This window comes from Sphaerodactylus townsendi, linkage group LG06 (assembly GCF_021028975.2).
Source record: "Sphaerodactylus townsendi isolate TG3544 linkage group LG06, MPM_Stown_v2.3, whole genome shotgun sequence".
In the NCBI taxonomy this organism is placed as follows: Eukaryota; Metazoa; Chordata; class Lepidosauria; order Squamata; family Sphaerodactylidae; genus Sphaerodactylus; species Sphaerodactylus townsendi.
Genome location: NC_059430.1, coordinates 39,640,319 through 39,665,280, shown reverse-complemented (window position 1 = coordinate 39,665,280; position 24,962 = coordinate 39,640,319). Strand labels below are relative to the sequence as shown.

Below are 24,962 nucleotides of genomic sequence, written 5' to 3'. Positions count from 1 at the left end.
GAGGGGTAGCAAATGCGGTGAAAGACAAGAGTCGGGATGCAAGATGATCTTGACAGGCTGCAAAATTGGGCTAAACCAAATAAAATGAATTTCAATGGAGATAAATGAAAAGTTATGCATTAGGTAGGAAAAATCAAATACACAATTTTAGGATGGGGGAGATTAGTCTTAAAAGCAGTATTGAGGGATCTCAGTAGACCATACACTGAACATGAGTCAGCAGGATGATGCCATAGATAAAAAGGCAAATGCAATTTTGAGTTGTATCAATAGATGTAGTGTCCAGATCACACAAAGTGGTGGTATCACTTCATTCTGTTCTGTTAGACTTCACCTGGAATAAATGTGTTCAGTTTTGGGCACCACAATTTAAGAAGGATATAGACAAACTATAACATGTCCAGAGGAGAGTATCACAGGTTGCTGGGGTGTGGAGCCCAAGGCCTATAAGAAAAGGTTGAAGGAACTTGGACTATTTAACCTGGAGAGGAGACAACTGAGATCTTCCATTTCAAGTACTTGAAGTATAACCCTCTTCAAGTACTAGAAGAGCATAGCGCAGTTGTTTACTGTTGTCCCAGAAGAACAGACTTAAGTCAAAATAATATTTGGCTAAACATTAAGAAGAACTTCCTGACAGAGCAGTTCCCCAGTGTAACAGGCTTTCTTGGGAGGTAGTGGTCTCTCCCTTCAATTGAGGTTTTTAAGCAGAGACTATATGGCCATCTGTCAGCAATGCTGATTCTATGAACTTAGGCAGCTCATGAGAGGGGAGGCAGGAAGGGTTGCGTTAATGATTGGCTCTTGTGGTTCTTTCTTACATGCCTAGGGTAATGCCAGTCGGCACTTTGGGGTCAGGGAGAATTTCCCTCCAGGCCAGATTGGCCAAAGATACTGGAGGGTTGGTATTTTTGTTTTCCAACTTCTGGGCATGTAGCAGGAGTCACTGGAGGTGGGGGAGGGGAGTGGTAGTTGTGAATTTCCTACATTGTACAGGTTGTTGAACTAGATGACTCTGAGGTATTTTCTAACTGTTTGTATGAGGATATCATGGGGGAGAGAACGATGTAAGCCACTTTACAACCCCACTGAGGAGAAAAGCAGAATATAAATTAAGTAAATAAATGGGTACAAACCATCATCTACAAGCTGGAAGCAAGTTCTCCCCTTCACTTTCTTTTTCATGGAGGTCTTCCCATTTTCCAGTGGAAATAAAAGCAGCCACACTAGCGGATTTCCCTTCATGGTTTTATAATTTGTTTTATTTCTTCCTTTAAACATCCCTTTAAGGGTGAAATGAAATCCAACCATTTACAGAGAAAATGATTTCAGAATGTACACTTTGATTTATCCTTACAAAAAGGTTATTAATATCGGTATTTATAAATTAGACTTTACAGGGCTTAGTTCTACCTATTTGTTAAGTTCCAAATATTCCTTAGTTAACAGAGGGCACAAAAGTTATTGAGTTTGCTAGTGTAAGATCCCATATCATTTCCTTGAGTAATTGGCCCCATTTCCAGGACAGTGCCCTGCAGAATACGTACGGCTTGATTGTTTCCTTCAGAATTACATTGGAAAATAGTGTGTACCTTTGTTGCTTATTTTTCTTCATTTCCCTTTTAAGGCTGATTTACCAGCCCTGGTGTTTTCCAGTGACACAGCAATGCATAACTACCACTGTTTCTTCATAATGTAATTAAGGCCCTTCAATTGTTCCCACACACCAAAATTCACCATTTCCATATTTTCCCCTTTTTAATCTTTCTAGAAAAGTTTTGGAGTTCATATACATAAGGAGAATCCCATTTTCTCACACACAGCTTAAGGTCTATAAAGTCATGGCAACTGGTCCCTTGCAATCTAGTCCATGATGGGATTGCTCTTGTCTTTCTGATCTCCACCAGTAGGAGAAGAGAGAGCAAGAGAAATTAAGCAATGCAATTGGTCTGGAATGACAGAGCCAGAGAAAACAAGTGCTAGTTTAGATCCCAAGCTGTGATCAAACCAACAACATTTCAAGTTAAATGACTCCGAATGTCCTTGCATTCCTGCAAAAGGAAAACAAGTTGTGAATCTTCCAGTTTTCCTGTTTGGCTAGTGAACCACCCATTCTTAATGCACGTATCGGGAAGACAGACCATGGAGGTACCCCAGGAAAGAAACATTTTTCCCTTCACAAAAAGAAACAGAACTAGGACAACTTATCCAACTCTCTGTGCAATATAAGCTTAGCCTTGGGTAACTCAATAAATTATGAGAACTCCCAAAGTCCCAGAGAACATGAGAGAGAATAAGTACATGTGAATGACCCCCAGAAGACTTTTGGTGCTAGGACCAGAAGCTACATAAATCACTCCATCTATGAAAAGGTAGGTTAAACATGCTGTTGTTCAGCACCTGATTCACACAAACAATCAGGCAAGACTGTAAAACTATCAAGTTAGATGGGGGATTGCATGGGGATAAACCACTCCCATCTACCTAAAACTAGTGTATCAAGGAGAAGGCTGCACTGACATCCCTCTTCTAATTTTCCATGTGTTGAGATTTTTTCTTAATATGGAGAAGCCTTCCCCTTTTGTCTGCAGTCCAGAAATAGCTTTAGTTTATTGATTTTTATTCGATTCAATATGCTGCCCCTTCCCTTTTGGTGTATTGCAACTTCAACTGATGTTTGCATGAACTAGGTATGTTAAGAAAGGGAATGTGGCAGTACAGAAGAGCACAGACATCCTGGTCCATTCAACACATGGGAAACATTCTAGCCACTGGCCACGAGCAGAGGCATTTAGTAGGCAGCTTCTGTGCATATATGCCCACGTTGGCTGCAACACCAATGCAAAGGAGGGGGGGGGAGGAAACTAACAGGGCTGTTGTTTTCAGGCAAACCCCCCCTCTATTCCCAAGTCCCCTCTAGGTATTCACAGGGTCTGGCAGAAAGAAACAATTCAAGCTAGTCTTGGGGGGAAGGGGATTTGAATGTCTCCCGCTGGTAAATAAGAGTTCTATGCCAATCTTCATGCACTGCCGAGCATATTGATATTCTTTAAAAGGTTGTTTGGTATTTTTCTGAGCCTTTCTGTACAGTTGGAGAAACCCCTGGTAATACTTTTTAAAAGTCAGCCTACTCTTTTTCCTCATTAAAGTGGAGTGGTTTTAATAATAAACCTCCCTTCCCTGCTTTGTTGTTATATCTCCACTATTACATTGAGGACATCATCACTTCAGCACTGAACAGCGTTATGCACATTCACTCTACTGGCTTTTAATTTTTAAAAAGGCCGACAAAAATGCATAGGAGCACCAAGCAGGCACTTCGTGTCCACAGCAGCAGGCTCCTAAGTTAGTTGGTGTGCAGCCACTAACACCCCTCCCCAAACTGGGCTCTTTTGCATATCACCACAGACCCCCAATTGGCTGAGTCTGGAGCGATGTACCACAAAGATATCAGGTACTCTATAGTACCCACCCTGACCTGGACAGCTTGATCTCATCAGATCTCAGAAGTTAAGCAGGGTTGGCTCTGGTGAGTATTTGAATGGACAACCTCCAAGGAACACCACGGTTGCGACATGGAGGTAGGCAACAGAAAATCATCTCAAAATGTCCATTGCCGTGAAAACCCCACCAAGGGTCATCTTAAGTCAGATGTGACTTAATGGCAAACAAAGATAAAATGGTAACCACGACTAGGTACAATCAACTCACTACAAGGGGAGGGGGGGAAGACTCCCTGATTTGTCCACATCAGCCTCTCCAACTGTGCATAAAGCCTTTGCTTAAGACCTGCTCAGTTAGGCCTGGCTTTTAGCCTTCTAAAGGTTTCCTGAGCCATGTCAGCTGCTGTCCTCTTCTGCTTTTCCCACTCATGAAAGACGTGGTCTGCTCATTTCCCAGCAGCTCTTCGAGGCCTGTTATTTGCAATGCATGTTTAGGTCAGACCTCTGCGCTCTACAAATGGGAGTCACATGAGTTCCCTTAAAAAATCTGGCTTGCCATGGCATTTTCCACAGGCATTCTCTCCTTTAGGCCCCACCCTCATTAACGTAGAAGCCAAGAGGGATTAGTGCAAAGTTCCTTAATGTAGCCTTGGAGGGACCAAGTACTAACTACATAATAAATAATTAAATAGACCATCCTTCTTGACCGGAAGCTTAATAGTAGGATTACCAACCTCCAGGTGGTAACGGGAGATCTCCCACAGTTAAAGCTGAACTCTAGGCCACAGGGATCAGTTCAGCTGTAGAAAATGGCGGCTTTGGAAGAGGGACACTGAAGTATTATATCCTATTGAAGTCCCTCCCCTTCTCAAAGCCCGCCTTCCTCAGGCTCCTCCCTAAAATCTGAAAGTATTTTCTAACCCGGAGCTGGCAACCCTATTAATAAAGCCATTCAAGGCTAAATGGGTTTTTTTTCCCTTTAAAAAAAGCAAAGCTTTTTACTGCAAATTCTCCTTCCCACCCCAAGGTCAGTTTCAAGTTTCTCTTTGGTGCAGTCAAGGAAGGAGTTCAGAACAAAAGGTCTTTTCAGAGTCCCAAAGGAATTCAGCACTAACTTATCCAATTACAATGGGATCTGTTCCTCACACACAACAGTGGCGGAGGGGAGAAGACTAAAAGCGGAAAAAGCAACGATAGTTGCAGAACAGATAAAGGAGGAGCTGCGTGCCTGGCGCAAAATAGAGGCTAGAGGCTGCAGTGATGGGAGCATTAAGGATTCAATGACAGTAGTTATGAAATCCTGAATACATACACAAAGCGTGCCCTGTAAAGCAAGTAGAGGAAAGAGAACAAATAGTGGGTTAGGCTGGAGCAACAAAGTGGCAGAACATTTAAGCCAGCGTGGTATTAGTGTCCTCAGGTGTGGTTTCTCAAGCAGGCACATGGAGCTCTCCCAACCACAGCCTGTGGTGAAGCACACGTACAAGTTCTCCCTGTTACAATAGTTTAAGAGCATCACACTCACTCACATGCACACAGTTGGGAAGGACAAGGAGCGTTTTGTGTTATGAATGGCAGATTAGGTGACAGCTATACTCTTGAGTCTGCCCCTCTCCTTCTCTGTACAACCCCCCTTGGGCTGCATCCAGACACAGTTGGTTCCCACACCATCACTGCATTATAGTGATAATTTACAAATGGATTTTCCTGTGCAGATGAGCCAACCTGTTTGCAAAAGATTGCTACAGCATTATGATAACACGATCCGCAATGATGTACTGGTGCAGATATACTGTGGGTGATTGGGGTTTCCTCCTCACCCCAGCAGCTCCTTGCTTTCCCTCTGCATTTGCTTTAGCAAAGCAGCTTCAAACGCCTCCTCTGGAACTCAAGTTCTCATCTCAAATAACAAGGCAACAATCTCCTAGGAGAGGGTCAGTTCAACACTTAGACAGAACAGCTGAGGAGGCACTTGGAAGAAAAGGTTCTTCAGAGGAACAGCACTGATTTGGACTGCCTCATTGTGGTCCACTGGCACAAGACTTAAAGCATCACCCTATGCAGAGTTACTCTAGTTTAATTTCACTCAAATGAATGGGCTTAGTCCAGAGTAACTCCCTTTAGGACTGCAATGTTAGTCATCCATCTTTCCAACAAAAGTTGAAGGAGATTCCAAGTGAGCTCTAGACTGCTTTTGGCTGTGTCCTCCATAACAGCATGACAGAAAGGAACTCACTTTATTTTTAAAAGGTGTAAAAATTAAACCACACACAGTCAATGGTCGTGGCATAGCCAACACATGATGACTTGGTTGGTACAAGGAGACAATCATGACATATCTGACGAAAGACTGACTTAAACCTGAATCCCAGGAAGATGAGCCACCACCATCACAGGATATTTCAAAATCAGTCGCTGTACCAAAAACAGAGTCAATGCACAGAGGTTTCACCATGAGATTATGGGAGATGGTGAACTGGCTGCAAGTTTTATGGAGACAGGACAGACAGCTGGTTTGCCAAAAGGAAAGCCATGGCACGTTCCCAGCACTCTCTCAAGGGACGAGGGGACCTGGACATAAGAGTAGGACAGTAAGTGAAAACAGGGGAAGCAGAGTTGGGAAAACAACCACACACTTAAATCAGTCAGTCTCCCACAAGTAAAGAACTTCTTTTTCACAATTAGGGGCTCTTCCTATTACTGGGCATACATTTCCCATTCCTTGTATTAAGCACAGGGGGCTCAATGTTCCATTTATTTCCCTAGCAGCAAACATAACATGGTGTTTCCAAATGCTTCAGCCTGGTTTAGAGTTACCAACACCATAAAGCAATTTGGAAAGGCACTTGGCCACTCCACGGAAGGTAGGTGGATGCCAGCAATAATGGGATACTTAAATGATTGGCATCTAGTTCTAGCTGTTGGGCTCTTGCATCTGCTTCATCAGATGGACTCCTTTCCCATAGGCCCATCACAAGCTCTTGGATACCAACACAACAGCATTTTTCTCAAAAAGGAAGCATCACCGAGCCAAGTACTTTTATACTTCTGTTCTAATGGGATGGGCATTATCGTTGGGTGTATTTAGTATCTTAATCTCTCCTTTCCCTGGAAGCAAACACAATGCACATGCTCATTCTCTCTCTCTCTCACACACACACACAATTTTAGTTGAAAATGCAAATATCACATTTTGTTGTTAAAGAAGAAGGAGGATCTACCCTTGAAGGGTATTATTCCCTTCGCAAATCTGGCTCAAAACTCTCCATGCAACACTCTAGGTTGAGCAGCAACACACCAGTTTACTGAATAAGCCAGACAACCTTCATAACCTGCCAGTTTGTAGAAGGTTTTCCCTGAATTGTCCACGATCAGCAGATGAAAAGCAGCGTTCTTTGGTGCAACCGTGCTCTCACAATATGCTCATGCGCGCACACTCTCGAACATGACACACGGCAAAATATACATATCTTAAAACAGCACAGCAACTCCTGTTGTCCTCTACATGCTCTCCCACTCTCTTGCACACACACACACCTTCTTCCTAATTAAGGTTCTTGCCATCTGCAATAAGACCATTCAGAGTCAGGGTGCTCTTTGGCCAGCTCCTGGCAGAGGCTCCAAAAGAAGAGTCCAGGCCTTGTTTGCCTTCAGCTCCCTTTCCCTTGTCTGCAGTCTCTATGGGCTGATGTAATGACAGCATGTCAGACATGGAGTGGAAGGATATCCTAAGTTTCATATGACTTAGAAGACCAGGTTTTAAAGAGGAGTTTGACACCATCCCAATCAAAACTCAAAAAGACTGTAAAGATTATATTCATGTTCACCTCACCATGCTTCCAGCTGTTGGGCCCCTACGTGTGCCCATACCTCAAGCACAGAGTAGCTCTCTCCATCTGCTACCTGCATAAGATCTTCGTCCCATCCTACAGAAAAGGTGAAAGGGCTTTGCCAGAATCTCCTTCCAGATCCTGGGGCCAATTCCTACTTCTCCTGGTCCCCATTAATGACATTAGGAATCCCCCCCCCCCCAGTCTCATTTCTGCAATGGGGCAGACGGAGGCTGAAGAGAATGTAAACTTCCCCAGCTGGAGAGGAGAGGAAGGAACAAAGGAAAAGACCAGAGTTATGCCTCATTTCTCTCCCTTTATCCACGAAGTTCCAGTTTCCCCATGCAAGCCCCACTCCCATCACCCAGCCCCCTTTGCCTTCTGGTAGGGGTTCTCCAATAAGTAACGAAACCGCTGATACTTCTTCAGTAGGTATTTTGGGGCATACATTTGTTCCTTGGGGTCTGCAGGAGGGTACTCCTGAATGGTACCATCAAACCACCCACCAGTCCGGATTAGCTCCCGGATATAATTTAGGTCCCGCTTGTCCTCGTAGTCTCCCCAGCGGGGAAAGTCTCCATTCTGGGCTGACACCAGTTTGAAGTAGATCCCCTCAGGTGTGAAGCACCAAGAGCAGTGCCAGCCAGCAAAGTGGAGAGGACTGCCCAGGGACCACTGCACCAGGATGTGGCCTGTGCTGTTTTCGTATTGCCGAAATCCAGGCATGGTATAATACTCCCTCCGGCGAAGACGGATCCCATCTGTAGCATAAACAGTTTGAAGCATTCCAATAGTGCAACCAGAAACTACCTCCAGGGTGCCAGGCTGCTTCCAGAAGAAGCCGTACAGAGATTTGCGCATATGGAAAGCAAAGGGCTCTGTCCAACCGTCGTACAGTTTGAGAAAGAGCACGCCATCACGGGCTGGGATCTCATCTGCATCATCGATGATGAAAACATCATCCGGTCGCAAGTTGCGGAGGCGGGAGACGCCATCCCGAGTCAGAAATGTGCGCAAATAGTCGTCAGCGATCCAACCATCCTGCCGGCCACCAGGAGGGAAGTGATCCAGGAAGACATAGAGCACCTTGTGGCGGATGTAATCAAAGGACCCATTGAGGAGCATCTCACGGAACTTGAGTGGGCGGGGCTCACCGTAGGCTGTGAAATTTGACTCACAGACAACAAAGGCATCCACCACATCCCCCAGTTCATGGAAACGCACATCCAAGAGATCAAATTCATGGTTCACATTGATAGCATTAATAACTCTCCTGGGTACCTCCCGTGGTGTCAGACGGTCTTTAGTGGGGAGATTTGAATACTGGACCACAGTGGGCACCCCACAGCTAGGCCCGTGCCAACCAGGCAGGCACACACACTCCACCCACTTCCGCCGCTTAGTCCCATTCGTGCTCAGAGTTTTCCGGCCTATGTGCTCTGAAGCGGCTCCCTCTAGTTTTTCATCTGGTCGGCCTGCTAATGGCTTTTCCAGCACCTTCGTCCCTGGCTTGAAGCACACCCCTCCAGCTTTGGTATGTACAAAGTATTCCGAACTGTCTTCGGGCAGCACAAAGTCCGCCCTGTGCAACTCCTCACTAGCTCTGCTTGGGGAAAGTGGCTGAAGTAAAGGTGAGTGGGAATAGAGTGGTGTGCGGAAGAACTCTGGACCCCCTGGCTCTGGGCTGACTTGAGGTGTGATGGGCGCATTGTTCCAGAAAAAGTTAGAGACCAGGTTAGGACTCAGCGACGCCAGCTCCCTGGGGAACGTGACATAGGAGAGGGCCTTCAGGAAATGAAGGAAGGAGATGAGGCAGAGACCAGCCATGCACAGAGTCAGAAAGAGCTTGTGGCGTCTCATCTTCATCCTGGGGTGGAAGAAAACAAGAGAAGAAACAGTCATGTTAATGTTTTACTAGCCTACAAGGATTTGCAAAAAGAGTGTGCAGGGATGGTAAAATCGAGTTAAATTACAATCCAGTCTAATTTCACCATCCCTTATCTCTGCCTCCCTCCCAAGCCCAGTGACACCCTAATCCCACCCCAACTCAGAATCTGGAGAAAACACTAGAGACAAGTCCTTTCTTCATATGGCTACAGCTTTCCCTATTGCAAGGATTCTGACTGGAAAACATGTTGTACACATACCATGAGTGACACATACTAACCCTAAAGAAAAAAACTACACAAGCTCTCAGCAAATGGGTGTCCCCCAAAGCCACTGTTGCTGAGGTAACATAAATGTGTGGGGAAACTGACAGGGGACGATTGATGGGTAGATGGGAGTTACTTAATTCTCAGTGTAATACTTAGAAGTTCCTGGCAAAGTTTCTAGTACAACCAGAGCCAGGAGCAGTTCTAGGTTTTATGTAAGGTTTACAATGCAATCCTAAGAATTCTCTCCTGGGAGTAAGTCCCACTGAATAGACCCAGAAAAGAGTCTGAATAGACCTGCTTGGGATTTCTCTCTTCCCTACCTCAAGCTGTACAATTAGTCATGAAAGATTGCTTCCGCACTAGCTGTTTAATCTGGAATTACCAACAGTCATTCAGTGTTACTACAGAATCCAGACATCGCTGACAACATCACAGCATCCCAGTATTTTCCCTGCTGTCCTCCCATCTTTTCCCAGACCTGATTGGTGACATTTTTTTTTTAAAAAAAGTGATTTTGAAGTGTTGAGCTTTCTGTGTGGGCAGTTGAAGTGCTTTCCAGGTTTCTCGAGACATCAGTGCCCTTAAATTTGGTTTCTGGCTTTCTGTTCTGCTGGGACACTTCTGTATCAACTGTTCTTGCTGATGAGGAGGCTTAAGCACTGTTTTTCACTTTGCAATCAAAGGCATTCTCGTTTCATTTTTTAAAATGGCCATTGTAGTTCTATTACAGGATTACAATAACAATTTAAATTAAACAGGTCTACAAAATGAAAAGCAGTATTTATCAGTTCTCCCCAGGAGGAAAAAGGAATTGAAATATTGAGAGACAGGAAGCAAAACAATGGAACACATGGAGAATTTTGCAGGGAGAAGCAACACCAGGGAGAAGCAAGATCTTTTCCAAAGGGATGGATACTGTAGGAATATAATGGGGGATACAGTGCTTAAGTGCTATATGGAACCCCAGTTTCAATTCTACTTTCAGAAGGGGAAAGTCCAAGCAGTGCAAAATTGTTTTAGCGCTCTACTACACACAATGCAGGAAATGAACTCCCACGATTTTAAAATTTCAGTTTGTGAAGGCCCAATTTTATTTGGGATCGCAACAAAAGAGACAGGAGCATTTAAGGCTCACCCTCTACCACACTAGTTTTCCAACATAAAAATAGCCCCAGGCAACTGCTATTTGAGCCAAACCCTCCTTGTACCTTAATCCTGATTGGAATTGGACCCCTGCATGCCTAAAAATGAATCTTAAAATCCACAAGAGCTTGTTCATGTTGCTTCCAGCATCATGTGCAGATAAAACCTTTAGAGTGGAAGTAGCCAAAGATTCTCATAAGAACATAAGAACTAGCCTGCTGGATCAGACCAGAGTCCATCTAGTCCAGCATTCTGCTAGTCGCAGTGGCCCACCAGGTGCCTTTGGGAGCTCACATGCAGGATGTGAAAGCAATGGCCTTCTGCTGCTGCTGCTCCTGAGCACCTGGTCTGTTAAGGCATTTGCAATCTCAGATCTAGGAGGATCAAGATTGGTAGCCATAGATCGACTTCTCCTCCATAAATCTGTCCAAGCCCCTTCTAAAGCTATCCAGGTTAGTGGACATCACCACCTCCTGTGGCAGCATATTCCAAACACCAATCACACGTTGCGTGAAGAAGTGTTTCCTTTTATTAGTCCTAATTCTTCCCCCCAGCATTTTCAATGTATGCCCCCTGGTTCTCGTATTGTGAGAAAGAGAGAAAAATGTCTCTGTCAACATTTTCCACCCCGTGCATAATTTTATAGACTTCAATCATATCCTCCCTCAGACGTCTCCTCCCCATACTAAAGAGTCCCAAACGCTGCAGCCTCTCCTCATAAGGAAGGTGCTCCAGTTCTTCAATCATCCTCGTTGCCCTTCTCTGCACTTTTTCTATCTCTTCAATATCCTTTTTGAGACGTGGTGACCAGAACCTTCTCGCAGGCATTACCCATCCTTGAGCTTCTCAAAGGAAGAGAAGTTAATAAACATGGCAAGGCATGAATGGGTCATATTTTGCTGATTTTCATCTCAGTGCTTGGCCACAATGAAATCAAGGCTACAAGGGTCTCCCCCTATTCCAGCCAGGAATTGTGGATGCAGCCAATATGATAGCGTAAATTTTTTCAAGTCATAATCAAAAGCTCCTCCTGCGGCACACTAGGATACCCAGACACTTAGTTTTGGAATGACTGCCCTAGGCTTTGTCAGAAAAGAACCACACATTACAACACACAAGAGATGTCATGCATCCTCGGTGATATGCAAGGGATGCCAAAGGTATTTCCTCATCCCTTCTTCTGAACGCTGGCTGTCAGTGGCAGAGAAAACACACTGCATGATAATAATGTGTCTTGCCACACTTTGAAGAAAGGAAGCAAGATACAGAATGATAGCAGCTGCAGGTCTCTTGTAATACACAAAGTGATGCTAGATACTAGGCAGTTCGACTCTTGGTTCATTTATCCACGAGTTTTTTTCATTCCAATACTTTGTCAAAAACATTCTGCTTTGACTGGTCTGATATTTTGAATTGCTCAACTTTTTCTCTGCTGCATTTGTGGTAAGTCTCTGCTGCCACCTGCAAATTTGATGAGCACAGTCTGCTCCATTATCCAAATCAGCTTTCCCAGCAGCACAGAATTCAGCTGCCAGACCGGCATATTCCCTGTACCTTCTTTTTGAAGATCACCCCTGTGCTTCGGTGGCTTTGTCTTTCTTGCCAAGATTTCTCAGAGACTGTTGCCAGTGGCTCTCTGCAGTTAATTCATATATAGGCCATGACTGTAAGGCTGGATTTTTTTTAAAAAAAGTTATTTTGCTTTACACTTTTTGCTCTCCAGGCCCAGAGCATGAACAAAAGCCGTTTAAAGATTAAGCTTGCCTGCCAGCCCCTCCCTCTCATGTTTTCTGGAACCATCATGGTACAGTGCTCAAACTAATTGGTTCAAGAATCAGAGACCCAAGCAGAAGAGAGAAACACTCTCTTTGTTTGCCTCCCCACTTAATTCATCACTAGCCTTCTTATCCAAGAACCACTGCCAAGAAGTGAAGTGGGAAGGGCTACTGTCCAGACAATTCATCCCAAAGACATCTACCAAGTCCATCCCGGCAGCTCAAGCTCCATTCACCCGGGGGCAAACAACTGCATACATTTGTTCACAGTCCTAAAGCGCTTGAATGCCAGTCAAGGATGCAAGGGCATCGATCAAGTCAAGGATGCAAGGGCATCGGCTCTCTGGGAGATTGCAAGTCACCTTTGCATCAAGATGGGCAAATGTTATAAAAAGAGATGAGGAAGAAAGACCAGACCATCCATCCACTGTTTGGATAAACACACACTGTTGATCTGATCAGCAAGTCAATCTGCAATTTATGGCTGACATGCTGTTCTTCTGTTTACTCTGCCTTTTGCCTTCAAAACAGGAACCTGACTGAGGCTGCTTGCTCATGGAGGCTTTCCCCCAATTTTGCAACCAAACTCAAGCACTGTTTTTTAGATCATCCACGGAAATGAGTCATTGCCTAACAGTGCTCCTGTCATTCTTTCCCAAACTTGCTTTTGTCTAACCCTTTTAGAAAGAGCACAGTCCAAGTGCATTATAATCTACATGGGAAATTTCATGTTTTCACATGCAGGCACCATTTTCCTTCCATCAGCCCATGAAGTCATCATTTTCTCTGTCATGTCAATAAAGGGCTTTTTAGCATTAGTAACTGCTAAGTCCTATAATATTATAACACTTGCCCATTTTTAAAACAGCTCTCAAAAACCCCTGGCAATAGGAGCAGGGAGGCAAGAAAACTGGCAGGTAATGGAGGAAAGTGTGCAGAGAATTCTCGTGTGGGAGCTCTGTTGCCACTGCAAATACCTCTGAATTCACAACAGCAATGAATGCAAAACAGATAATTCTTGCTGTGTGGATGCAATCCAAGGCTTGCCTTCAGATAATTTATGTAACATTCTTGTTGCAACTGGTGGAGATCACATCTCTTCTTCAGAAATGATGAGAGTTAAGAGGAAGATTAAAATTAAGGAGGACACAGAGACTCACCAAAAGCAGAAATGTTAGTCATGCAGAAAAGAAGACTTTCCACAGGACTCAGACCTAAACTGCAGCACATTTTCCACAGAAGAAGACCCCAGAAGTTCTTGGGACTGTGCTGTGATCTCATCCAGGTGCTAAATCTGTATCACAGCAGAGGGAGTTTCTGATACAGAAACTGGGTTCTCCATATATAATAATGGGTGCCCATATAAACAGTATTCAGATACACCTCAGCAAAGACTACACATGAAACACTTGAATCAATTTAGCTTTCCGCAGAATAGATAATCTCCAAATGCACCCACAAAAAATCCTACCTTTTCCATTACAGCTGCAGGAAGAGAAGTGTTCACTGTCATACATTCATTAACTTGGGAGAGGCTCGGATAGCATGATGATTATGGTTATAAATATCCAGTAGCAAAGGAAAAAACAAAGATAAGAGACAAAAGGAAAAGGGGCCGTTCATTTTGTGTGTTTGAATAGCTCTTGGCCAGTATTTTGAATACTGGAGCTTTATGAAAAGCAGATCTAGATTCTTGCTATATCTTCAGAAAGCATCTCACATACTCAGACAACGCACAGAACTATTCCGAAGTACCTTGTGTTCTGCTGTGGCTGCCAAATTGGTTGTTCTACCTGGAGCTACATGATGTTCTAAAACATGACCTTCCACATCCCTGCAATGGTTATAGTTCACGGCATCTGTTCATGCTATCACCATCTGCAAGCAGTTTGCATTATTCTAATGTGCCTATGCTCTGTACAATTTTGAGCCAGTTCTAAGGCAGGTAACCTTCATTGGAGTGTTTTGGAATATTCCTCTGGGATAAGCACATAACTTCGTATAAGCCATTCTAGAACATTTCCATGGAAGAACAACTTTTATGTTGGAATGGGCCCTTAAACTAAAGGGAGAACAGGTGGTAGCCTAGGAGAAAATACACATTTAAAATGAAATTATCTAGCACCTCTGAAAAACCAGTATTTGTTAATGCTCCATGGCAAGCTCAACAACGGTATTCTGAGAAAGACTTTTAGAGAGCCTGTTCTTACTTTGATATCCCTTTCCCTGACTCCCATCTGTGCCCTCACAATGCTTTTCAGACACCGTATTTTTCAGACAGCCTAAAACCTTTGAGGACTAAAGCAGAGGTGTTCCAGACATCTAGAACTGGAATCTCCTGAAGTTTTTTTAAAGGCTACAACAAACTCCAGGGGAACTAGATTGAGGCCTGTGGTGTTTGTGGGGAGGGGGGGGGAAGCAGGTGATTTTTGTAATCTAGTCTTATTTGATTGGTCACTGGATGTTCTCCACAGGTGTGGATCCAACCTTCCTCCAAGGAGACTTCCTCCAACATGGGGTTGTTTTTCCATTAGAAGACTGGAAGTTTGAAGAAGGGTCCCTGGGCAGGAGGAACACTTCAAATTTTTCTCAGTGCAGTAGTGGATAGGATAGCTCTCCTATTTTTTTGCGTTTTGTGACCTACCCTGAGTCCCAATGAGAAAGGGCAGACTATAACGTTAGAAATAGCTGTCTTTAATTTTTGTGGTCATTTATCATATTTCCTGACCACCATTCTGTGACTCAAGCTGGGTTATAAATAATAAAAGTACCTAAATAAATGACAGTTTTTAATCTTACCAAATGTCACCTGAAATTTTGCAAAACATGATTTTAATCTAGCACTATAGCTAAATAAAAAATACTTGCTTTCAAAACAAAAGGAGAGGTCATTACCAACTTGAACAGTAATGGTTATTTTGAAAGGCAGATGATTATAACAATGTATGGAAACAAATTATCCAAGAATACAATCCTGTACATGTTCAAACTGAATAAAACTCATTTAAATTCCATTTAAGTCAGTTTGACAGTGTACAGGATTGTAGCCAAGGTCATTTTAATCAAATGGCAAATCTTGAACTTTTATTAGGACCTTTCAAAATGAGAGAAATAACTCAAACATTAAAAATTGGGAACTAAGCAAAAAGTCAGATGTTTAAAAACTATGAATAAAGTGCTTATGTGGTATTATAGAACAAAATATTAAAAACACATTCAGAAAGGAAAATCTATATTGCTATGCTGATATATGTTTTAAAATAAACTGTCCAGAAGTGTTTATGGGCTTGTTTTTATAATAAAGAATATTGTAAATTGCTTTGTTGTTATGTTTTTGAAATCTTGCAGAACACAGGAACAAACAGAATGAACCTTTAGTCCTACGTAAGGTTTATACATTAGCTGAATATGACCAGTTCAGGCTCTCAATTGGTGTAACAATGGAGAACTTGCCTGGAGATTCCCAGTCCCAGGCAGTGTGAATGGTCCCTGTACTGATTTTGCAGACATGGGAGTTGTGCATAGTTATACTGTATACTGACCATAACATCCCACCCCCATAAACCTACCTATGCAAGAGATACAAAGACTGAGAAATCTCTTAATTAAAATTATGAAATCTTATGCCACAGCAATTCAATCTGTGAAAGACCCACAGGACTTGTTTCGGCTGGTTCATTATAGCAAGCCCTGGTGAGTTTGCACTGTCAAAAGATCTGCAGGATCATGGATACCAGGAAAAGATTACTGAATTACTGCCAAAGTAGACATTGTGATTTTTAACAAGTTGGGTGGGGATTTCCTAACCTGTCTCACATCCTTTTAGCCCAGTGTTCTCAACCTGGGGGTCGAAACCCCTTTGGGGGTCGAACGACCCTTTCACAGGAGTCGCCTAGGACTCTCTACATCCGTGTTCTCCATCTGTAAAATGGGTAAATGTTAGGGTTGGGGGTCACCACAACATGAGGAACTGTATTAAAGGGTTGCGGCATTAGGAAGGTTGAGAACCACTGTTTTAGTCAGATGGCAGCAGATGGAAGATTACCGTATTTCCCCTGTGCTGCAGGAGCTCAATCGAGGGCAGGACCACAGTATAAGAGGAGAAAGGGTGACAGCTACCCTACCCACACACACACTGTTGTCCAGGCTCAAACAGTTCAACCAATGGTGTGGTTGTTCACCTGCTGTTGTGAAGGCCTCCACATTCACAGCAGCGATGAGTAGACAGAGAAGTAGACAATTGCAGCCCCAATTTCTCTTGACATTTTTACTCAAGACATCTAGATACCAGGTATCTACAAATAGATTTATCAGATTTGCAAAGATGAACCGGTTCTCAAAACTTAACTGACAACTGAACAGTACCATGGAGAGAGACACATCTTACCCTGATGTGCCTCTGAAGATGCCACCCATAGATGCAGCCGAAACATTAGGAACAAAAACTACCAGACTATGGCCACACAGCCCAGAAAACCCACAACCACCAACTGAACAGTAACTGTTTACTTTGAGCAGGGAAGCTAATCAATGCGATCCTGTGCAGAATTACACCAATGGGCTTAGGCTGGAGTAACTCTGCACAGGATGGCACTGTAAGTGGCTCAGAGTGTGAGTAGGTACACAGAATGCCAGTCTTTTTCCTGGGGAGACCAACAGCTCGCTATCTGAGTATGTTGATTTCTATCCAGAAAATGGTACAAAGGAAGAATAAACCTAATACCAACGGCTGAGGCCCCAATCCAAACTGTCTCTCTCCTCCCCTCCATTCCTGCTTTGAAGGTGTGAGTGGCGGATATTATATGTCTTCTGCAGTTTGTTTAGTCAAGCCTAACCTTATGATTCCAGAAATTCCAGCAAGTTTTACACATTATATATAGTCACAGTAAGTGGCAGTACTGCTCTCTGCAGTTCAGTTCCATCTTCCACGGAAGGGGAGTCAAATGCTACTTTTAAGGCTAATGCTAAGATGACCAAGGAGATCTATGGGATGCTATGAAGACTCAATATTAGGTATTCCTGTACTTGTTGTCAACCCTCTAAAGCCTTCTTATCTCAACTAGATATACCTCTGCCCAAGTTACTGTTTGTCACGCCTAGCCTCCTGCATACCAGGGTGCTTCCATGCCCTTGCCCATTTTTCAGCACAAAGGTTCACAGAATCCCTTCAGATGAATTACATCAGCTGACTCTCACACATATAAAACTATCTCAACTAAGTTGATCCAGGGACCCATTACCATCAATTTCAACAAATGCACTGGACCCTACTACTCAATAATTTTGACTCTCAGAAGGATCCTGTTTCTGGCAGAAGAAGAGTCTGCCACCAAGGTGCCCAGCCTTCTGGTCTATGGACAACAGGTGAAGTATCCCCTTTTCACTTACCAGAAACAGACAGGGAACTACAGTGCTTACCACACAGATCAGAGGCTACTTTCCACATGACTTATCTGAGAAAGGTTCTGCTGCAGGTAGGAAGACGTGGCTGGAGCAGCAGCCACTACTTCCCCTTTCCATTTTCTTGTAGACTGCAGTTGGGTTGAAGCTTATACTTCTGTAACATTGTGAACTGCATCTCGTATTTTGTAATATCCTGTCTGTGCTCCCATTTGCTAATCGTTTGAAAATGTCAGGAAACTTACACAATTTAGGAGGCTCACACCCATGCACCAGGACTTTAGACATACACCCAGAAAAAGGGCAGACAGATATAAATCCTAGGCAAAAATTGAAACCAGCACTTTAATCATTACTCCAAAGCTGAAAAGAAGCTGTTGATCAAAAATGAAATTTCACATTGATGCTTCGTATATTTCCTAAACAACGATGCCTAACCAAATGTGCTCACACCAAATGTGCTTTAGAAATGATACCACCCCTAAAAGTAGTAAGAAAAAAGATGAAGCCTGATTTGTTTTTTCATGCCTATATATATTTTTTGTCTGTCCTGTTCAATTAAAAAAATGTCTTTTCTATAAAAGATAAACATTTTTACAGGTGTTTGGTCTGGTTTGCTGGTTCATAATTCAGACAGCCGAATTTTACATCCTACTCTTTTGTATTATTCAACTTAAAGGTTGTAAATTACATTCAGTAAGATAAATCCGGGAGAACTCTGCTGCTAAACGTCCATGTTGATTTGACCTCTTCTTCGGTAGCCGCTGATCTAGTGTCAACCATGGCAACACTAGGCCTCTCCCTTGTCAACACTGGGAGTCCCATGCATCAGCAGGGTCACACTCTGGACCTGATCTTTGCAGCAGGTGTGTATGTGGGCTTATCCTCAATTGATAGAGTGCTGTGGTCCTGACCACTACATCCTCAAGGCTTGGATTGATGCTACTGCACCCCCTATCTAGGCGACAGGTATATTTTAGCCCGCCCACGGAGATTAATGGACCCAGAGCGGTTCCAGGATGCTCTACGGGAGACCCCACCCACTGGCGGCACTCTTGATGAGCTGGGAGAGAGCTGGGATAGCAGGCTCTCTGAAGTCATCGATACTGTTGCTCCAAGGCACCCTCTCCACGCCTACAGCAGACCAGGTTCATGGTACACTGAGGAGCTGCGAAGGATGAAGCAGGAGTTGAGACGGCTAGCGCGAGTGTGGCGGTGGGCTCTTGACAAAGGGACAAGACACTGGTATCAGACATTTATGAAATCCTACAAGAGAGCTGTGAAGGAAGTGAAGAAGGTGTATTTTACTTCCTCTATTGCAACTGATAGTTTGTTCCCGGCGAACTATTTTTTAATGTAATTCGAACACTTACAACCACATGATACTGGGCATTCAAGGATTCAGTTGGCTTCAACTCTTTGCTTCCATTCCAATTCCCTGATCAATTCCCTGATCAATTCCCTGGGCTGCTTTTAGTGCTGTGTGCATGAGTAGTAGTGGGACAACAAGTATTTTGTCACATTTCCCAACCTACTCCAGTTTAAAGATATCAAGAGGAGGTAGTTTCAATCAAGGAAATGGGTTCAGCATGCAGAATTAAATCCCACCATTCTCCAGCACCAGGTCCCTAAGTCGTTTGAAGAACCCCCCTTCACAACCACCACCATTGCTGCATTTTGAAATTAAATTATATCCCAAGGAATCAGTTTGGTTCGAATCGAATACCTTTAATGGCATATAAATAGTTCAGCATCAACATCAACACCACAAGACAACAGCCCTTACAACTTCAGACGAGTTAAAATAACAGCATCTAAAAATTTAGCCACCGCTTCCAACAACTCGTAGCTTTGGCTATTTAAAAGATATATAACCTTCTGGTTATCTGTAATGTCTTCATTTCCATGCAGGAAGGGGATTGTGTGCTTCTAAGGAATTAGTTCAGTTTGTCCAGTGCCAAACAGAAGCTTGTCATTTGCATGAGTCAAACTATCAGCTGAATGGTTAGGGACTAACAGGATGGTAGTTAGGGAATAACAGGAGAGACTAACTCCAGATGGAATTTAGAGATCTCCCAGAATTACAACTGATCTCCAGAAAAGAGATCAGTTCCCTTGGAGAAAACAGCTGCCTTGAAGAATTGAGTCTACAGAACTATGCCCTGCTGAAGTTCCACTCTTCCCCATATCCCACCCTCCCCTGGTTCTAGCCCCCAAATCCCCAGGAATTTCCCAAACCGGAGTTGGCAACCTTAAGGAATACACATGAGCTTCCAGCCAAAAAAGGCACCATGGGAAATGTTTTGCCAGGTTATTTTGGTTCTATTATCACTGCTTTTCCATACACACTCAAACCATTCAATAATCCTTACAACCAGCCAGGATATATTTATTTATTCATCCTATTTTTGCTGAGGAGGTGTAAAAATGGTTTGCCTAGTTTTATGGCTGAGCAGAGATTTTAACAAGGAATTTCTTGATTCACAAGCTGCCACTCAAGTTCCAAAATGGTGATAGACCTCCAAAGTGGAAGCCTACTTTGATGGCAAAGCCTAAACTCTCCTCCAAACGCAATCTTGTATAGAAAAAAAACACATGCTAGGAGCTACCATCTCAACAACTGAACCCCCTTCCTGGATTATTTCTACAAATTACGAGTGAGTACTAGAAGCTTCTTGGTGGCTGTTCAAAAGGACAGGATGAACATAAGAAAGAGGTTGCTGCGTGGCAGTCTCAATGGTCTAAAGCAGAATCCAAATATACAAGTCACATAATACTTTTTATCAGGACCAACCAAAATGACACATAACGATTTGCAAGGTTTTGAGCTCTCCAGAATTCCTTTTGCATTTTTTTAAAAAAAATCCACCCTGAGGCAGATTTCTGGAGAAAAATGCTTGCCCATTGTTTTTCTTATTCCTAGTAAAAAAAAATATGACGTGGCTTTTGTTTTTAGGTTGAAAATCCATGACTGGGTTATATGAACACTGAACATTCTTCACAGCATAAACTGCGTTGGTATTTTCTCTGTGAGAAGGGGAGCCTGCTTCCAGTTTGCTACATGGCGTAAGTATCCAGGAACATACTTCCATTTACAAGTTTTATATTCATAGGGCTTGTCACATGTAGCATACTTCTGGCCTAAGCAACTTTATTGAAAAAACAGCTGATTCAGGTTTCAACATCTCTTTGCTTTCTGAACACTGAGGCTAAATGTACAGAATTTTCTATCTGTAGCCCAGTCAATGCAATGTTCAGAACTTTGCTGATCCAGATTTGGCATTTCCATACAGGTTTAATATATGTTATTTACTTGGAAGGAAGACAAGGGTTTTCACCACATCAATAAAAAGGGAGAACCTGTCTTTAATTCACATGTAAGTTACAGTTATGCAAAGTAATTTTGAAAAACTCTTTTGCGCATAACCTTTTTTAAGAGGCACCATCTCTCATTCAGGGTTGTCTCCGTTTTGGGTAGATACAGGACTGAGAGTTGCATCTAAAGCAACCACCTTGTGAAACAGATTAGCTAGGAATTAATAGCCAAATTGGGATTCAAACCCTGGTTTTCAACAACACACTAATCACTACACCCTGCTTCCCTTCTTGTCAACAAAAGAGAGAGAGTCAAGGCAATATTGTATACCAAAAGAAGTTAGTCTAATAACATAATTACTGCTCTAGTCAGTATTTCAGCAGGGGACTTATTTTGAATTGATCTAGCAAGTGCTCTAAGAACAGTAACAGTGATTATCACTCGCTCCCATTTGGGCTGAAACGTGAAAAAATGTTGTTTATCTGGCCCAGACATAGCCCTCAACCTCCACGCCATGAGTGGCAATCACTTGCTTCCATTAGTTCATTCCTCCCAACCCATTCTCTCTGCTGTGCATACATCCTGCAGTATGGGCATCTGTTCACTTCATGCATCTGACAAAGTGCACTAAGTCACAAAGATTTCAGCTTCAATAAACCTGTACATCTGTAAATGTGTTACAAGACTTTCATTAGTTTCCTTCTGCAAACAAAACAAACTGACACAGTTACCTTACAGCTAAGGTGCTCAAGGAGGGAACATATTACAAAAACTTCTATTTCTGTTCCCAGAGAGGAGGAAGAGTACTGAATACTTGCATCTTCGTGAGAGAAAGCAACCAAAGAGCATTCTGGAGGAGAGATCCCTGAAACCAGGGGTCTGTGCAAAGGCTGGAAGAGAACGTGACTCACCCACCCTAGGGAGAAGGGGGGGAGGGGAGAAGGAGGGGGCCATCATTTGGTCATGGCCCACCCACCCTGGGGGAAGAGGACAAAGGGGGGCGTCGTCTGGATTAGGCCCACCCTCCCTGAAGGGGAGGGGAAAGAGGGGAGGGGAGAAGTGGAAGTGCTGGCAGGTATATCCAGCCCCCAAATGCCATTTGCTTCTAATCTAGCACCCCTAGATTTGCAATTCAATTGCATCTTTCAGCACCCAAAAGACCCTCCCTCCAGTCACCTCCACATTCTCACATACCAAGGAGTCCTTGGGTGAGGCAAGAAGAGACAGACTTTGTGTCCTCCGATCAATGCTGCAATGTAAGAAATGATCTTGAATCACAGGTGCTTGAGAACAAAGTCCATTAGGTAAAGTAGGTAAACATTCTTCCCTCACGTGTTAAAAAAAAGGTAGAATGCACGCAAACACAGGTCAAATCTCACAAAGGAGGCAAAACAGCAAGAGCAAAGACCCTAAAAGATCGCTTTCACACCCCAAAAGTAACTGGGGATACCAGAAACAACTGAGAAGAATTTGGTCGTGCACTTTCTCCTTTTGCAGCATTACAGTGGTGAAAAGCCTTCCAAATTCTCCCGCTGGGGTTCCACATGGAAACAGCAATTCCCTAGGAGTCGCGGGCTCAGAAACTAATTCCCAGGCAAGCATGGGCAGAAGGGTCTTAAACCCGACCTCCCCTGCTCTGGTGACCTGAGCTACCCTCTGGGAAATGTATACAGAAGTGGCTGAAGCCTATTGTTACTCCAATGGCAAAATCAGAAGCCCTCCTTCAGATTAAGGAGCCTTCCTTTAATGTAAATGGTTGTTTTTCATTGGAAGAAGGCTCCCAGTGTTGCTCAGTGGGGTGGTAGGATCCATCATATGGCCTAAACACAAGGGTCATCGAGGGCCAAATAACAGCTTCCCTAGTCTGTCTCAGGTCAGGTGGGTGAAAAAGGTTTACACCCACTTTCTCTATGGTGCTGATCCTAACTCAGCTTATAAATTCCAGGCTTGGAACTCCCAGAACATCTTTATCAACAGGGATCATGGAGGACACAAGACATTTGAACATGTGATTCTTAGCCAGGCCAACCTCCCTGGAGGTTCATTGGTTGACTCTTCCACAACCTCTATTGGCAGCCCTGCAACTCACCACCACCCCCTAGCCAAGAATGTGAAAAATCAACTTTTTGTTCTGGAGAAAGAGTGCCGGGACGGGACAGCAGAAACATTGCTTTGTGATGCAGTGATGTTAGGGAAGCTGGGCCAACAGTGCAGACCATCTTACCACAGCAACACTTAATGATGTCAAAAGAAATCTGGCCAGTTAAAAAATTACACACCTGTGATACAGTTATTAGCAATTTAATGATCACCTGCTCCAGGAGAGACTGCCAAAAGCCAATTGCCCACATTCTCTTCCGCTGTTGTGCAGCCAGAAAACAGAACCCAGAAGAGGGCTCTAGCAGACCGAGACTGGCTCGGTTGCATCCTCAGTTATTCCCAGTGAGTTCTACAGAGCAATGGAAGCAGGCCACTGGGCTGGATGCTCCTCCAGAGCAACTGAGGTCACCAGCAGCTGAAATCATCTTTGGTGGCATCCCATTGGTGACCCTGAGTGCATGCCTTCCCTTTCTCATTCCAGGGATGCTTGTCATACATTCCTTGGAGCAAAGTGCAGCCAGGCCCCTTCCACACATACAGAATAATGCACGTTCAGTCCACTTTCACAATGGTTTGAAAGTGGATTCTGCTATTCTGCACAGCAAAATCCAGCTTCAAAGTGGATTGAAAGTGCATTATTCTGCATGTGCGGAAGGGGCCCTTGTCCACTTCACTAGGTAGCCTAACGCCCCCCCCCAAGAGGATGCAGTTCTCTTGTTTTTCTTGTTTCCCTGCCCACCCACAACAGTATTCCCTTTAATTCAAAAATGACCTCTGCAGAACACCGTTTGACCTGTTGTGAAAATGCACATGTAGTGGTATCAGTAGAGAAACATTTTCCCAATCGGACAAATAGTACTTCCCAGGACCATTAGTGATGAACAGCACAGGGGGAAGGCTTACAGGCCCTCTTCTCTTCATGCTGCAGTACCAATCCAAACCCAGCAAGTAAAAAAAATTAACCACTGAGCTCTGCACATGGACTTTCCAATGCATCGTGCAGTTGTGGCAACACATTTATCCTACTTTTCCAAGGCAGAAACAAAAAACAACAACCACCCCACACCAGTATTTGCAAAGGATCCCCTGAATCAACACATCAACTGTAAATTAGTTTATACCTTGGTTTAAAAACAGTTAACTCTGAAAAGCCATTCACTTGATAGCTCTATTGTATGTGGGAAGCAAAGTTGGGAATCTGCCTCGTCTAAGAGGAGAGCCAGGGCTTACAGTCTTCATTCCTAGCAGAAAGCTTCCGGCTGAATATGGCACATATCAGTGCTCCCCAGGCTGGCTCCATTTTATTGTTTAGAACTGCCAAGTCATTTATACCATCCTGGATTCATTCCCAGATAATCAAGAAAACACACGCGATTGCGGGTTTGTTCACTAGGCATTACAGTTCTGCTTGGAAGCTGAGTGACTACAGTTGAGACAAAGCTCCTGAATCATTTTTGGCTCTTCCTTACCTGGGGAAAATCTGGTCTAACATGAGATTGCCCAGTTACCACTTTATGCCTCAAGATCACCCCTCTGTCACTCAAATGTTTGTGTACTGTTGCTTTGGTGGGCAATTAGATGAAAGGAGTTGTCCCAAAAAAGTAATACATCCAACTCAGAAACAGAATACTTTTCAAGAGCCTCAAACATCCATTTGCAACCGTAAGCTAGCCCAAGATGATTAAGAAAATCCAGATGTTCCTTTTCATTTTATCTCCAGCAGGAAAAATAATATTTCCAATGATTACCCAAGGGCCTGATGAATGTGTTGGCATGGGACTCCCATGATGGGAGTGTAC

General features: G+C 43.6%; 1 protein-coding gene and 1 long non-coding RNA gene across 2 annotated transcripts in view; one reads left to right on the top strand and one right to left on the bottom strand.

Annotated features, from left to right (window-relative positions):
• The window catches only part of LOC125435793, a 48,958-nt gene extending 28,145 nt beyond the window's left edge, over positions 1-20,813 (top strand). The window contains exon 3 of the long non-coding RNA XR_007244922.1: positions 20,704-20,813. This is a non-coding gene — a long non-coding RNA (uncharacterized LOC125435793). The remainder of the gene's footprint in view (positions 1-20,703) is intronic.
• MGAT3 (beta-1,4-mannosyl-glycoprotein 4-beta-N-acetylglucosaminyltransferase) overlaps positions 1,245-24,962 on the bottom strand; it is a 53,718-nt gene continuing 30,000 nt past the window's right edge. The window contains exon 2 of the mRNA XM_048502174.1: positions 1,245-9,140. Coding sequence (XP_048358131.1) covers positions 7,634-9,139 — 1,506 coding nt within the window. The 5' untranslated portion in view covers position 9,140 and the 3' untranslated portion in view covers positions 1,245-7,633. The remainder of the gene's footprint in view (positions 9,141-24,962) is intronic.